The sequence below is a fragment of the Onychostoma macrolepis genome, chromosome 09, assembly GCF_012432095.1.
Source record: "Onychostoma macrolepis isolate SWU-2019 chromosome 09, ASM1243209v1, whole genome shotgun sequence".
Lineage (NCBI taxonomy): Eukaryota > Metazoa > Chordata > Actinopteri > Cypriniformes > Cyprinidae > Onychostoma > Onychostoma macrolepis.
Genome location: NC_081163.1, coordinates 5,243,862 through 5,257,352, shown reverse-complemented (window position 1 = coordinate 5,257,352; position 13,491 = coordinate 5,243,862). Strand labels below are relative to the sequence as shown.

Below are 13,491 nucleotides of genomic sequence, written 5' to 3'. Positions count from 1 at the left end.
TTGCTCTGTAAACCCTGCATGTATTGGACAAGTGACTCATTGTTAAAATGATTGTCCATGTCAATACCCTACAAGCAATAAAAATCCTTCTTTCTCCCCCTCATGCTAAGCCTGGCATTGTGCTGCACTTCTATTTCCTCTCAGCGTTAACAAGCGTGGCATGCTAGTGCACAAAGACGACTCAAACCCAGGTGTTACACAACACGCGTTCTTCCAAACAACACTTCCCAAACGCTGAAGGGAGGCCTTTTCTTTCTGTCTCTCACTTCCTTCACAAAATCTACCACCCCTGAATCTGTAAAAACAAGTCAATTCAACAAGTTGTAGCACTTCAGGCAATACAAAAGCTTCAAGCTTCAACCCTGATAAAAAAACATTAATGATGGCAAAGGTAATCGAAAATTAAATGTACAATTAAATATTCAATAATAATAGCCTACGACCCTGCAATGAAATCTTGGGTAAAAACCAAGGTGGAAAATACATCAACCAAACTTTTTACCAGTAAAATTCTGTTCTGACACATAAATTTACAAAAAAATTAAGTCAGAGTCTGCCGTTTGTGCTTTTTCTCCACGGCAAACTTGAAGAAATCTTGATATTATGACATAATTCAAGTGTATCACATTATTGTACACCTCAGGACATTCTTTTGCAGAAGTGCATCTGGCAGAGAGCCAACATATGAAATATAATGAATATGACAAACATAAAGAGGTCACGGAGATTGTAATTTTTTTTTTTTTTTTTAAACATACATTTTATTTAAAATTAAACATTAAAATGTAACATTAAATAATTACTGTACACTCTACCTTATAAATATTACAAATTTTCTTGATATCAGCAGTAAGACAGTTTATAAAATACTACAAATTAAGCACATTAATTGGCATAAGACAGACAAAACTATGATATTCAGGATTCAAAAATGCATGATATTTGTAAAAAAAAAAAAAAAAAAAGATTTTAACTTGGAAAATATGCAAATAAAAAAAATTATAGGCAAAATGTGCAGTATTTGGTAAAATTCAAAACTTTGGTTAAAAATGTTCTTTTTGCTTTTGTTGAAAGACTAAACTCTGCATTTAAAAAATAAATACAATGCATTTTAAATGATCAAACGAATGTCATTTCATTCTGTCGTTTTGAATCATTGATACTGCAATCTTAATGTGAAAAATAAATAATAAAAATATTTATATTGCACAAGAAAATCTACACTGTAAAAAAACAAAAAGCATGGAAAATGGATAATGTCATGGCAGAAAATTACCAGTACATTTTCTTTTAAATTTACAGACATTTCCTTCAGTCCTAAAACACTTAATGAATTGCATTATTCAAAATACACACTGAACACCTGTAAAAATCAATATGAAAAATTATTTCATAACATGGTACATTGGGCCGTATTATTACTGACTTTCTTAGTGTAGACAGCATTTTAACAGAACAACTCTCTATCCTTCTTGCAAACACATCAACATCATTAACTGGTTTTAATTAGTATAAGACAGACAAAACTATGATATTCAGGATTCAAAATGCATGATATTTGTAAAAAAAAAAAAAAAAAAAAAGATTTTAACTTGGAAAATATGCAAATAAAAAAAATTATAGGCAAAATGTGCAGTATTTGGTAAAATTAAAAAATTTGGTTAAAAATGTTCTTTTGCTTTTGTTGAAAGACTAAACTCTGCATTTAAAAATAAATACAATGCATTTTAAATGATCAAACGAATGTCATTTCATTCTGTCGTTTTGAATCATTGATACTGCAATCTTAATGTGAAAAATAAATAATAAAAATATTTATATTGCACAAGAAAATCTACACTGTAAAAAAAACAAAAAAGCATGGAAAATGGATAATGTCATGGCAGAAAATTACCAGTACATTTTCTTTTAAATTTACAGACATTTCCTTCAGTCCTAAAACACTTAATGAATTGCATTATTCAAAATACACACTGAACACCTGTAAAAATCAATATGAAAAATTATTTCATAACATGGTACATTGGGCCGTATTATTACTGACTTTCTTAGTGTAGACAGCATTTTTAACAGAACAACTCTCTATCCTTCTTGCAAACACATCAACATCATTAACTGGTTTTAATTAGTATAAGAGCGGGACTGTGACCCAAACCTTCTGAAGGAGGCCCAGAACCCTATCAGATATTAAGATCAATCGCAAAGGTGATTAATCAGCCGTTACCCTAAGATTTGTCTCAGCTGGCAAAAACCATACAGCGAGGGAACGCTCTGACAGGTAGCCTTTGATCTGCTAAATCTACGTGTAGCTAGAGGCTAAGGGTCTAAAAATAAGAAAAGGCATTCATCTTGAGGAACAAACATGACCTTGACCACAAAAGTTAGAGATGGGAGCCAGAAAAAAGAGGGGCGAGGCGTGACTGGAGATGACTTTTTATCCGGCACATGTTCCTACACCTGACTGGTCATGTTTTTCACTCAGTATCCTTTTGTGTCCCGCACAATCGTTCTGCGATAGCACAAAAACCCGGGCAGCCGTGTGTGGAATGGCTGAATGGCGTTGTTGGGGAGAGAAGCTCGGCCCTTTTGAAGTTTCATGCCTCAGTCGGACAGAAATACTGTGAGCGAGCGCTGAGATAAGACCAAAACATTGAGCTGAATCTCTGACAGGAGGGAATGTGTTTCAGCTGGGCGCTGACAGATCATCCAGAATATCCCAGTTGGATGGGAATACGGTATAAAAACAGCAAACACTTGCCAACAGTTATCTGAAAACATGTGCCAGTTTCAAAATGAGGTGTAATGAAAAGCATAAAATTGAAAATTGTGTCATTCTAAAATGCAGGTCTTTTTCATACAGAGACAGACCAAAAACCTAACACACATGCCATTGTATGATTACTTATAAGGATAGTTCACCCAAAAATGAAAATTCTGTCATTTACCCTCAAAGTTGTTCCAAACCTGAATATTTTGAAGAATCTTGGTAACCAAATAGTTGATGGTAGCCATCGACTTCCACAGTGTTTTTTTCAAGTCAATGCCTATACCAGCAACTGTTTGGTTCCCAACATTCTTCAAAATATCTTCTTTTGTGTTCAACAGATGAAATAAGCTCACACAGGTTTGAAACAACATGAAAGTGAGAAAATTAGCATTTTCATTTTTGGGCAAGCTATCCCTTTAAGAAGACTCAGAATAAAGTCTTACAGACTCCTTTTTAATAGTACTTTTTGTACAAAAATATTATATAATATATAAAGAATTTTTTTTTTTCCCACTGAAAAAAAAATTAAACTGTTTAAAATTAACACAGTTAAAATCTAAGTTTTCTAAATCTAAAATACCATTTCAGTCTTTCTACTTCAAAATTTGTTTGTTTAATTCAATGGGTTTCTTTGTAATTATTTGATAAAATGTACTAGTAAATTCTGACTGAAAACTGTTTCAAAGTTAAAAAAGAAAAAAAAAGAAAGTGTACAATTTACTTAATATTATTATCAAAAATTGTCTTGATATTCATGTGATTATGGTAATTTTGGTTGGAAAAAAATTGATTCGTTGGACAAATTCCTGTTTCTTTTTTGCTTTTTCCACTTGCTGACAAAAAATTACGTTTTTTAATGCTTCTGCAACAAAATAAAGAGCAAATGGTGTGCATCAGGTGTGTAATTGCATTTAATCTTGTGTTGGCACAGATTTAAAAAAAACATGCATGTTTGAAATGACATGAAGGTGAGAAAATAAAGATTTAATGTCTTTGAAGCAATTGCAATCCAACTAGGTTGCTGCAGAAATGAGTTTACATTTTAGCATTTGTGGTTCCTTCGTCCTGAATTCAATGTTTTTTTTTTAATGGGTTCTTGGTTAAATGCCTGCTCACGCGCTTACAAACTCAAACTCAAATTTTCCAAGACTGAAAGAGTTGTTGGAACGATGGTGATAGTCATTTATAGGTTTGACTTTAGCTTTTTACTTCTATCGACTCCATTTAGGCTTCAAAATTCATAAAAGATGAAGATTATAATGAGAATAAGAAATTATTGCAATTTATTTTTTGCAATAATCCAAAAGCCAAAGAAAAACACAATTTGCTGTTGCTGAAGGAACCAAGCTCATGAACATCCAGGTTGGCCTACAAAAATCTCCACTGCAGACAGTGTTGGAAACTTGTCTGAAAACTCACATTTCTGCAATTCTGTTCAATGCCTCTTTAACACAGAAAAGTAAAAAACATGCACACGACTGCAGGCGTAAACTCTTGCAGATAGGAAACACATTAAGACATCAAAGATGTTTAGATGCACAAACTGGCATAAACTATTTCCCAGAAGTGTGTTTGGCATTTCTTTCCTGCTAATGCATGCAGACAGACAGTATGTTGATTAGTCAAGAGTAAGCATCTTTCCATAACCCCAAACAGCCCCGGGATTTATAAAACTCAAATCAAATCACGACCACAGCACATAAAATCCCACATTTTTGCCCTGACAAGTTTGAAAGAGGAAGTTTTGGGCGTGCCTTGCAGCGTCCCATTAAGGGAGCGGTGCTCTATTACGCCATCTAAAGTAGGTTAAGTGCCCATGCTGTGCTCTTACAAGTGCTCTGATAAACAAGCACCCACAGTTTCTCCCTATAGATCTACCTGGCACAGGTAACTGTAGTCTGTCACTCCCCTGCAAATCCCTGGAATTTCCACCACCCTTCTCCTGACGGCCTTCCCCACCCCTCTCTAATCCCACCACACAACTGTCTGTGTGATTTATTCCCACTGGAGGGATGAAAGGAAGCTTAAGAGTGTGCTTGGAAGATTTGGGCACTGCTGGATAGTTAGGAACAGATGAGAGACCACAGTGAGCTGTGACTTACATCAACCAGTCAAACAAATCTCAATTTCTTGCAATCAGAATTTTCCTTCATATCAGCTTATACAAATTCTACAAACATTGTGATGTTATCTGCCTTTGATGTGCGTTCAAGCGAGTTTGGTTGAACAGAAATGGATACAATGGGCATCCGTCTCATTTCTTTTTTGATTTTTCACTTACTGGCAAACGTGGAAGGTTTTTAAGGCCACTGCAACAAAATTATGCATCAAATTACGTGCAAATTCGTGCATAAATTTTATTAATCTTGTGCTTCCACACAGTATGATGAGAAATTGTTTCCAATAATTCTGCAAGAGCCTATTGCCCAGTAAACCTGTATTTTCTAGCAAGCATAATCACTATTATTTCTTAACAGTACAAAAAATGTTCACAGAATCTCGTGGCAATTTGTAACAATTTCATCTTTCGGTGAACTGGTAGCTAATTTATGTAAATTCATACAGTTTCATTCATATGTTTTCTTAGATTTCGCACAGTACGAATTCATACAGCATAAACACATGGTATCCTGTTTTTCCCACTGAAAAACAAAATTACTACCTTTCTTTTTATCATTTATTTTATCAATCTTGTGCTTCCATACAGTATGATGAGAAATCGGTTCCCATATTTCTGTGTGACGTGAGCCTGTTGTCCAGTAAGCCTGTATTTTCCAGCAAGCATGATCACTATTCTTCATCGACAGTACAACAAGTGCCAACTCAAAGCACATAGCAATTTGTAACTATTTGACGTTTTGGTAAACTGGTGGGTAATTCATATGAATTTGTACAATCTCATTTATACAATCTGCATATGCCCCAGTGATGGTAATGTTTAGGGGTGGGTTGTGATGAATTTTCATGCTTCCTTTTAAAAAATAAAAAAATGTAAAAAAAAATCCTCCGAATCCATATAAAATCACTACCTTGTAAAATAGTTGTTTTCCCATGAGACTAGGTTGAAAAATGCAACTAAAACAAACCTTAAAGGGTTAGTTCACCCACATTGTTCAGCGTTTTAATGTACATGTTTCTACAATGCATTGATTTCCCCCCAGGGAAGTTAGATCTCATCTTATCACAATGTTAATGGAAAAAAATTATTATGACATGCTCAAGGATAATTAAATGTTTGGAATATTATTGCATTTTTATTGGCATTCCAGTCTCACTAAAAAAAGAAATGAATCTTCTACAAACGAATGCACATTCTGCTCATGAACTGAATGCCATGGGTTCATCACCACATCAAAGTAATGCAAAATGGATGTTTATTTTAGTTCACCCAAAAATAAATTAAAAATTCTATTATTAACTACTCACCCTTGTGTCAGTGAGTAAGTAAACACCATACATGCAGCACAAAAAAAAGCCATGTAAATGTGTCTATTTCCACTAAAAAATGTTTTAAAAAAAACAGCTGCATGTCTCAACATATGTTTCTAATATAATAGAGCACTATACAGTTTTGTATTGTGCTCTATTACATTAGAAACATATATTTACATATTCATTCATATATTTACACTGAAACGTTTGGGATCAGTAAGATTTTTAATGTTTTTTTAAGGGAGCCTCTTCTGCTCATTAAGGCTGTATATATTCGATCAAAAATAAAGAAAAAACAGTAATATTGTGAAATCTTATTGCAATTTCTAATATCGGTTTCCTATTTTAATATACTTTAAAATAGAATTTATTTCTGTGACGCAGCACTGAATTTTCAGCATCATTACTCCAGTCTTCAGTGTCACATGATCCTTCAGAAATCATTCCAGTATGCTGATTTATTATGAGTGTTGAAACGGTTGTGCTGCTTCATATTGTTTTTTTGGAACATGTGATACTTTTTTCTTTGATTTTTTGATGAATACAAAGTTAAAGAGAGCAGTGTTTGTTCAAAATAGAAATCTTTTCTAACAATATAAGTCTTTACTATGACTTTTTATTCATTTAACACATCCCTCCTGAATAAAATAATTAATTTCTTAAAAACAAAGGAAAAAATAAATAAATAAAAAAATATATATATGTACTGACCCCAAACTTTTGAATAGCATTGCACATTGTAACACAAAATTTATTTTTTAAATAAATGCTGTCCTTTTTAGCTTTTTATTAATCAGAGAATCCTAAAAAAAAAAAATATCACAGGTCCCAAAAAAAAAAATGAGGCAGCACAACGGTTTCCAACATTGATTATAAATCAGCATATTAGAATGATTTCTGAAGGATCATGTGACACTGAAGACTGGAGTAATGATGCTGAAAATTCAGCTTTGATCACAGAAATAAATTATACTTTAAAGTACATTAAAATAGAAAACTGTTATTTTAAATTGCAATAATATTTCACAAAATAACAGTTTTTTTTCTGTATTTATCAAATAGATAGTCTTGATGAGCAGAAGAAACATCTTTAAAAAAAACATTAAAAATCTTACTGATCCCAAACTTTTGAGCAGCAGTGTATAGACTAAATGTGAACATGCATTTACTCAAAAACTGAACTTATATTAAAAATAAACATGCAAACCCTGCTCAAATTTAAAAAAAATACAGCAAAAGAAATGCAGAATTAAAGTAACGCATTGCTTTCCATAAAATCCTCATTTGTAAGTCGCTTTGGATAAAAGCGTCTGCTAAATGACTAAATGTAAATTTATGTAAAATGTAAAAAGTAATTAATGTAATTAGATACTTTTTAGAGAGTAATTTTGTAATGCATTACTTCTTAAAAGTAACTTTCCACAGCACTGCTTGCCATTTCTTTGTAATTATTTGTGAAATTAGCAATTTCTGAGTAAAAGTTGTGCCTTCATCAATTGTTTTTCAATTAGGTAAAGTAAATATTTTGGGTTGAGCTGCAGTAAAATTAGTTTGACCTGTTAAAATTGCCTTTATCTAAAGTGAAAAATAAATGGAAGGGGAAAAACACATATTTTGTGGATTACCAACTGAAGTAATTTTAGTTGATCCAAATGCAGGTTCGGAATAAATGACAGAAATTAATTTTTGAAGTAAAAAAATAAATAAATCTATCATATTTTTGTTGCCACCATATCATAAAAAGCCAGCTTTGCAAAAACATGCAAAATATGAGGGTGGGCCAGATTTGTGGAACCCCATGTGAGAGTGTAACCAAAATGAAAGATGACTATCAGGATACAGGCACAACATTCCTCCACGAACGCTGGTCCCCTGACTGAGAGCAAAGCAACAATGTGGGGCTTGTTACTCCAGCCCTTCTGCCCCAAGTAACGCCCTGACTGACCTTCTAAATCTGACCCCACCACCCAGAGCAGACCACCCCATCAGAAGAGTCCCATATAAGACGTCTTTGAGCAGTGCACACAGGGAACTTTTCCCTGAAATACAGCATGCAATTCAACAAAGCTGACTGTGTTTGCATGTACAACAATATTCCATTATTAATCAGAATTTGGCCTCTTATGATTATGTCAACACACAAACCAATGGTTTTTGAGCATGCAAACATACTTTGCATGTAAATGTGGTCAGTTTGTGCACTGGTACACTGTTAGACATATCTGTAATTTCTACAGTTATTTACTGTATATCACCCAGTATAATACTGCAAATACAGTAAATAACTAATACCTGTAAAAAACTGTAACTGATTTGCATCGTGGGAATTTTCTGTGATGTCAGACCCCACATACAGAGACTTACTGTATTTTTTAAAATGGGTGTACAGGTGCTGGTCATATAATTAGAATATCATCAAAAAGTTGATTTATTTCACTAATTCCATTCAAAAAGTGAAACTTGTATATTATATTCATTCATTACACACAGACTGATATATTTCAAATGTTTATTTCTTTTAATTTTGATGATTATAACTGACAACTAAGGAAAATCCCAAATTCAGTATCTCAGAAAATTAGAATATTACTTAAGACCAATACAAAGAAAGGATTTTTAGAAATCTTGGCCAACTGAAAAGTATGAAAATGAAAAGTATGAGCATGTACAGCACTCAATACGTAGTTGGGGCTCCTTTTGGTCCTTAAACCAGATACTGGTTGCTTTGGCACTGTGTGCAGGTGCCAAGTCTTGTTGGAAAATGAAATCAGCATCTCCATAAAGCTTGTCAGCAGAAGGAAGCATGAAGTGCTCTAAAATTTCCTGGTAGATGGCTGCGTTGACTGTGGACTTCAGAAAACACAGTGGACCAACACCAGCAGATGACATGGCAGCCCAAATCATCACTGACTGTGGAAACTTCACACTGGACTTCAAGCAACATGGATTCTGTGCCTCTCCACTCTTCCTCCAGACTCTGGGACCTTGATTTCTAAATTAAATGTAAAATTTACTTTCATCTGAAAAGAGGACTTTGGACCACTGAGCAACAGTCCAGTTCTTTTTCTCCACAGCCCAGGTAAGACGCTTCTGATGTTGTCTCTGGTTCAGAAGTGGCTTGGTAGCCCTTTTCCTGAAGATGTCTGAGCGTGGTGACTCTTGATGCACTGACTCCAGCTTCAGTTCACTCCTTGTGAAGCTCTCACAAGTGTTTGAATCGGCTTTGCTTGACAGTATTCTCAAGCTTGCAGTCATCCCTGTTGCTTGTGCACCTTTTCCTACCCAAATTATTCCTTCCAGTCAACTTTGCATTTAATATGCTTTGATACAGCACTCTGTAAACAGCCACACCTTTCAGTAATGACCCTCTGTGACTTACCCTCTTTGTGGAGGGTGTCAATGTTCATCTTCTGGATCATTGTCAAGTCAGCAGTCTTCTCCATTATTGTGGTTTCAAAGAACAAGAGATACTCGGAATTTGTACTGTAGGGATGGTCATTTATTGAAACTCAAACATTCTAATATTAAATATTCTAATATTTTGAGATACTGATTTTTGACTTTCATGAGCTGTAAGCTCTAATCATCAAAATTAAAAGAAATAAACATTTGAAATATATCAGTCTGTGTGTAATGAATTAATATAATATACAAGTTTCACTTTTTGAATGGAATTAGTGAAATAAATCAACTTTTTGATGATATTCTAATTATATGACCAGCACCTGTATACTACTGTATTTGCTGTAACTGCCTCTTTGGCGCCTTTGTATTGAGGTTGTTTTATTTCCTCATTTCTTACATTTGGATTGACACGATTTTCCTTATACCGTGACTACAACGCCGCAACATGCGTTACATTTACTTTACATCTTCACTTTACTGTCCGCATCCACTGTAGATAGTATTTATAATGGATTCTATATTGTCTTTTGTCGAGTCGCGCCGCGCTGCACAACTGACGTCCGAGGAAGACACGGAAGCAGCGCCGCGGGTTTTTCCCGGGGATGAATGAACCCGTGAGAGTGGAAGAGTTCCGGAGAACATCTGCGCAGTGTGTCGATGCACCTTACAAGATAATAAGACCAGCAAGCAAGGTAAAAATATATGTACGTTTGTCTGTGTGTTTGTGTCAGATTTTTGACATGGCGGTTACAAATTTTACTATGGTAAACTGCGCTGTCCTTTCAAACGACTTTTGTCATCTTATTGAATTAAGTTACCGAATTAAAATTGTTTTTAACGAGCAACGCTTATCTTATATTAACATTAAGTTAACTAATGTGAAATTTAGTTCAGGTGTTAGTTAATGCTGCCATTAGAAAATAAAATCGTATGTTAGCTAGATTAAACTAGTTTTATGGCTAGCTGCCTTTCTAGTTTTAGAATTAGTTTGTTATAGTTTTTAATGGAATTTAAGATTTACTGCATTTTTTGAATTTGTGTTTTAAAGGCAACTGCAATGAAGCATCAAGAAAGACATGAATTTGCCAGCCACCCTGAGACTGATAATTCATGGTAAGAGAACAACTATGGTTTTGAGAGGTTTGTGTATTCTATATTGGGTTTGCCTTTTAAAAGTGTGCAATTTCTACTTCTTGTTTTTCAGAGAAGACATTTCTGTCACTAACAAAGTAGATAGTGAGCAAAGGTGGTGGCAACGTTTTGGAGCAGCATCTGGGTTTTGCAGATGGCTATGTATTCTTTGGCGGCTTGTCTTTTTTCCTCATTATGTTTCTGTTGCCTAAAGATTCTTTGTGAGGATAAACCCAGAGAATACAACAAAATGCACTTCAAAACGTCCTAAGACAGGAGAAATGGTGAAGATGCACTGTTCCAGCATTGGAAGACTGTATTTTTAAGTGTTGTACATGCAATGTTTTAAATAAAGAATTTGATATTATTGTGTCTGTTTTAATTGAATGCCAGTAGTACCTATGTAGAGTAAAAATAAAATGAATGAATTACAGTAGTATACTGATTAATTGGATTTTTTACAGTAATTTACAGTAAATCTTAATTACAGTAACTTACTGGCAAAGTTACTGTAAAAACCCTTTGAAATGTCTAACAGTGTAGCCAGCATACATAGTAATCACCAGTGTCAGTGTTTATTAAGGACATATATAATTATTTATAAAAATTAATAATGTCATTAATCAAGTCAAATAATGAATCTAAGTTACGCAATTAAATTCTAAACAATATTGGGTGTTTTATGAATAAATCATAATAAAATAAGCATGAAAAATACAATAGCATTAAATAATCTAAAAAAAAAATATTATATATATATATATATATATATATAGCAGCAAAAAAAATATAAAAAATTAACTATGGACGCATTTTTTTGCCCCAACTTTTAAAATATCTAATTTTATTTATTTTAATCACTTTTGGTGACATTTTCCCTCAAGTTCTGGTTAATGTCTGACCCTGAAAACATCGATACTTTTTAAAAATCATCCAAGACGATGTCTAAAGATAGTGTAAATATCTAAAAAAAATATCAGGTTGTTTTGATATGTTTGGTTACTACATAGAAATTAGATGGGTAGTGCATGTATTGATTACCAACAAAAAAAAAAAAAATTAAATTATAAATGTAAAATAATAAATAATATACATATATAACCAATCAGAATTTGGTTATGCAAACATCATGTGAACCGATAGCTTTGGAACATATAAACATACTTTTCAAAACCATCTGAACCATGAAGATGATGTATTCAGTATGTGAAATAATATCATAAAACCAAAAAAGCCTTTTTTAACAAAAGATTGAATTTATAAATAGGCGAGAACGCACAAATTTCCAATCTGGATTCCATCCATAATTAAACTGTGCAATGATGCAACTCATTCATTGATCCAAATGTGAACAGAACAGTATTGTCTACGCTTAGTCTTGGGTTTGCCCTGATTTCTCACTGTCTGGTCATGTAGGAGACTGTGTTTATTTACCCTGTGAGGTCTGAACAGAAGATTCTGGGTTTGTTTTTCATACATAACTGTATAGGTGGGGTTGTTGATACAATCTAACATCTGTCAACACATTAAACACACTACCAACCAAAAGTTTAGACACACTTGACTGTCTTTTGATCTTGTAAGGCGTATGCTTAAATGCTTTAAATTGCGCCTTTCCAAAATGTAAGATGGATAAGTTTGACCAGATATTGAAGGAAAAGCAGTCAACTATAGCCAGCATACATGGTGGTCACCAGTGTCAGAAATGTATTTATTAAGGACCAATATTTATAGAGTAGAATGTTAATTAAAATATTAAATAATATTGGGTGTTATTCATAAAACAAATAAGCATCAAATATACAAGTTGCTTTAAGTAAATCAAAAACAAATTATGAAATACAGCAAAAAAAAAAAAAAAATTAATTGCCTATTGATTGATTTATTTGTTTGTGCTCCCACTTTTAAAATATATGGGACTTTTTTAATCACCTTTGGTGGCAGTTTCCCCCCCGAGTTCTGCTTAAAATCTGACCCTGAAAACCTCAATAATTAAAAAAAAATAATAATAATAATTAGCAGGTTGCATCTTATGAAGTTGGCTAAGACTTTGCCAAGACAGTTTAGATTTGTCTGGTCACTACATAAAAAGTAGGTGTGTCCAAATTGTGAGTTGTAGTGCATGTATCGTTTACCAAAAATAAAAAATAAATAAATAAAATACAAAGTAAAATTATATATATATATATATATATATATATATATATATATATATAAAACATCTGCGCCAGTGATTCATTTTACTGAGAGGGGGAAAAAAGGTAAACCAACGTCAAAATACCGGTAAAGCTTCACTGTCAAGTTCACCGCACAACTTCAAGAACCTTCGATGGAGACATTCCTGCATGAACCCATGTGCGTCCTACCTTAGATAAGAGCCTCTTTTCCTCTTTCTTTTTCTCCACATGCTGATCCAAAGGCATCTGCAGAAAATCGTCTTCACAGCAGATGAAGCTCACGGTGCATCCCATCCAGACAGGTTCAGGTGAGCGTCCTTACGACCCATTCAACGCGAGCGTTCCCGTGATTATTCCTCCTGAAGGTCAGCACGGCAGGTATGAGCTGTGATCAAACACTCACGGGCATTGCAGCCCAAAAGAGATCCAACAGGCGTTATTCCATTAGCGTCGGCGTCTCCGCGCGCGATGTTCGCTTTGACCACAGAACTCCCATTCAGAATGACGCACTAAAGTAGTGGGAAGGACAGGAGCGTGAGGGGAAAAGTTTGAAAACTGGGATGTGTAACTCCACTGTCG

The 13,491-nt window shown here is 33.9% G+C and overlaps 1 protein-coding gene across 5 annotated transcripts in view; it reads right to left on the bottom strand.

Annotated features, from left to right (window-relative positions):
• tns1b (tensin 1b) overlaps nucleotides 1-13,237 on the bottom strand; it is a 255,077-nt gene extending 241,840 nt beyond the window's left edge. For all 5 annotated transcript variants that reach the window (XM_058786285.1, XM_058786288.1, XM_058786289.1 and 2 more), the window contains exon 1: nucleotides 13,102-13,237. In XM_058786285.1, the coding sequence (XP_058642268.1) occupies nucleotides 13,102-13,206 (105 nt within the window). In that variant the 5' untranslated portion in view covers nucleotides 13,207-13,237. The remainder of the gene's footprint in view (nucleotides 1-13,101) is intronic.
• Between the last annotated feature and the right edge of the window lie 254 nt (nucleotides 13,238-13,491).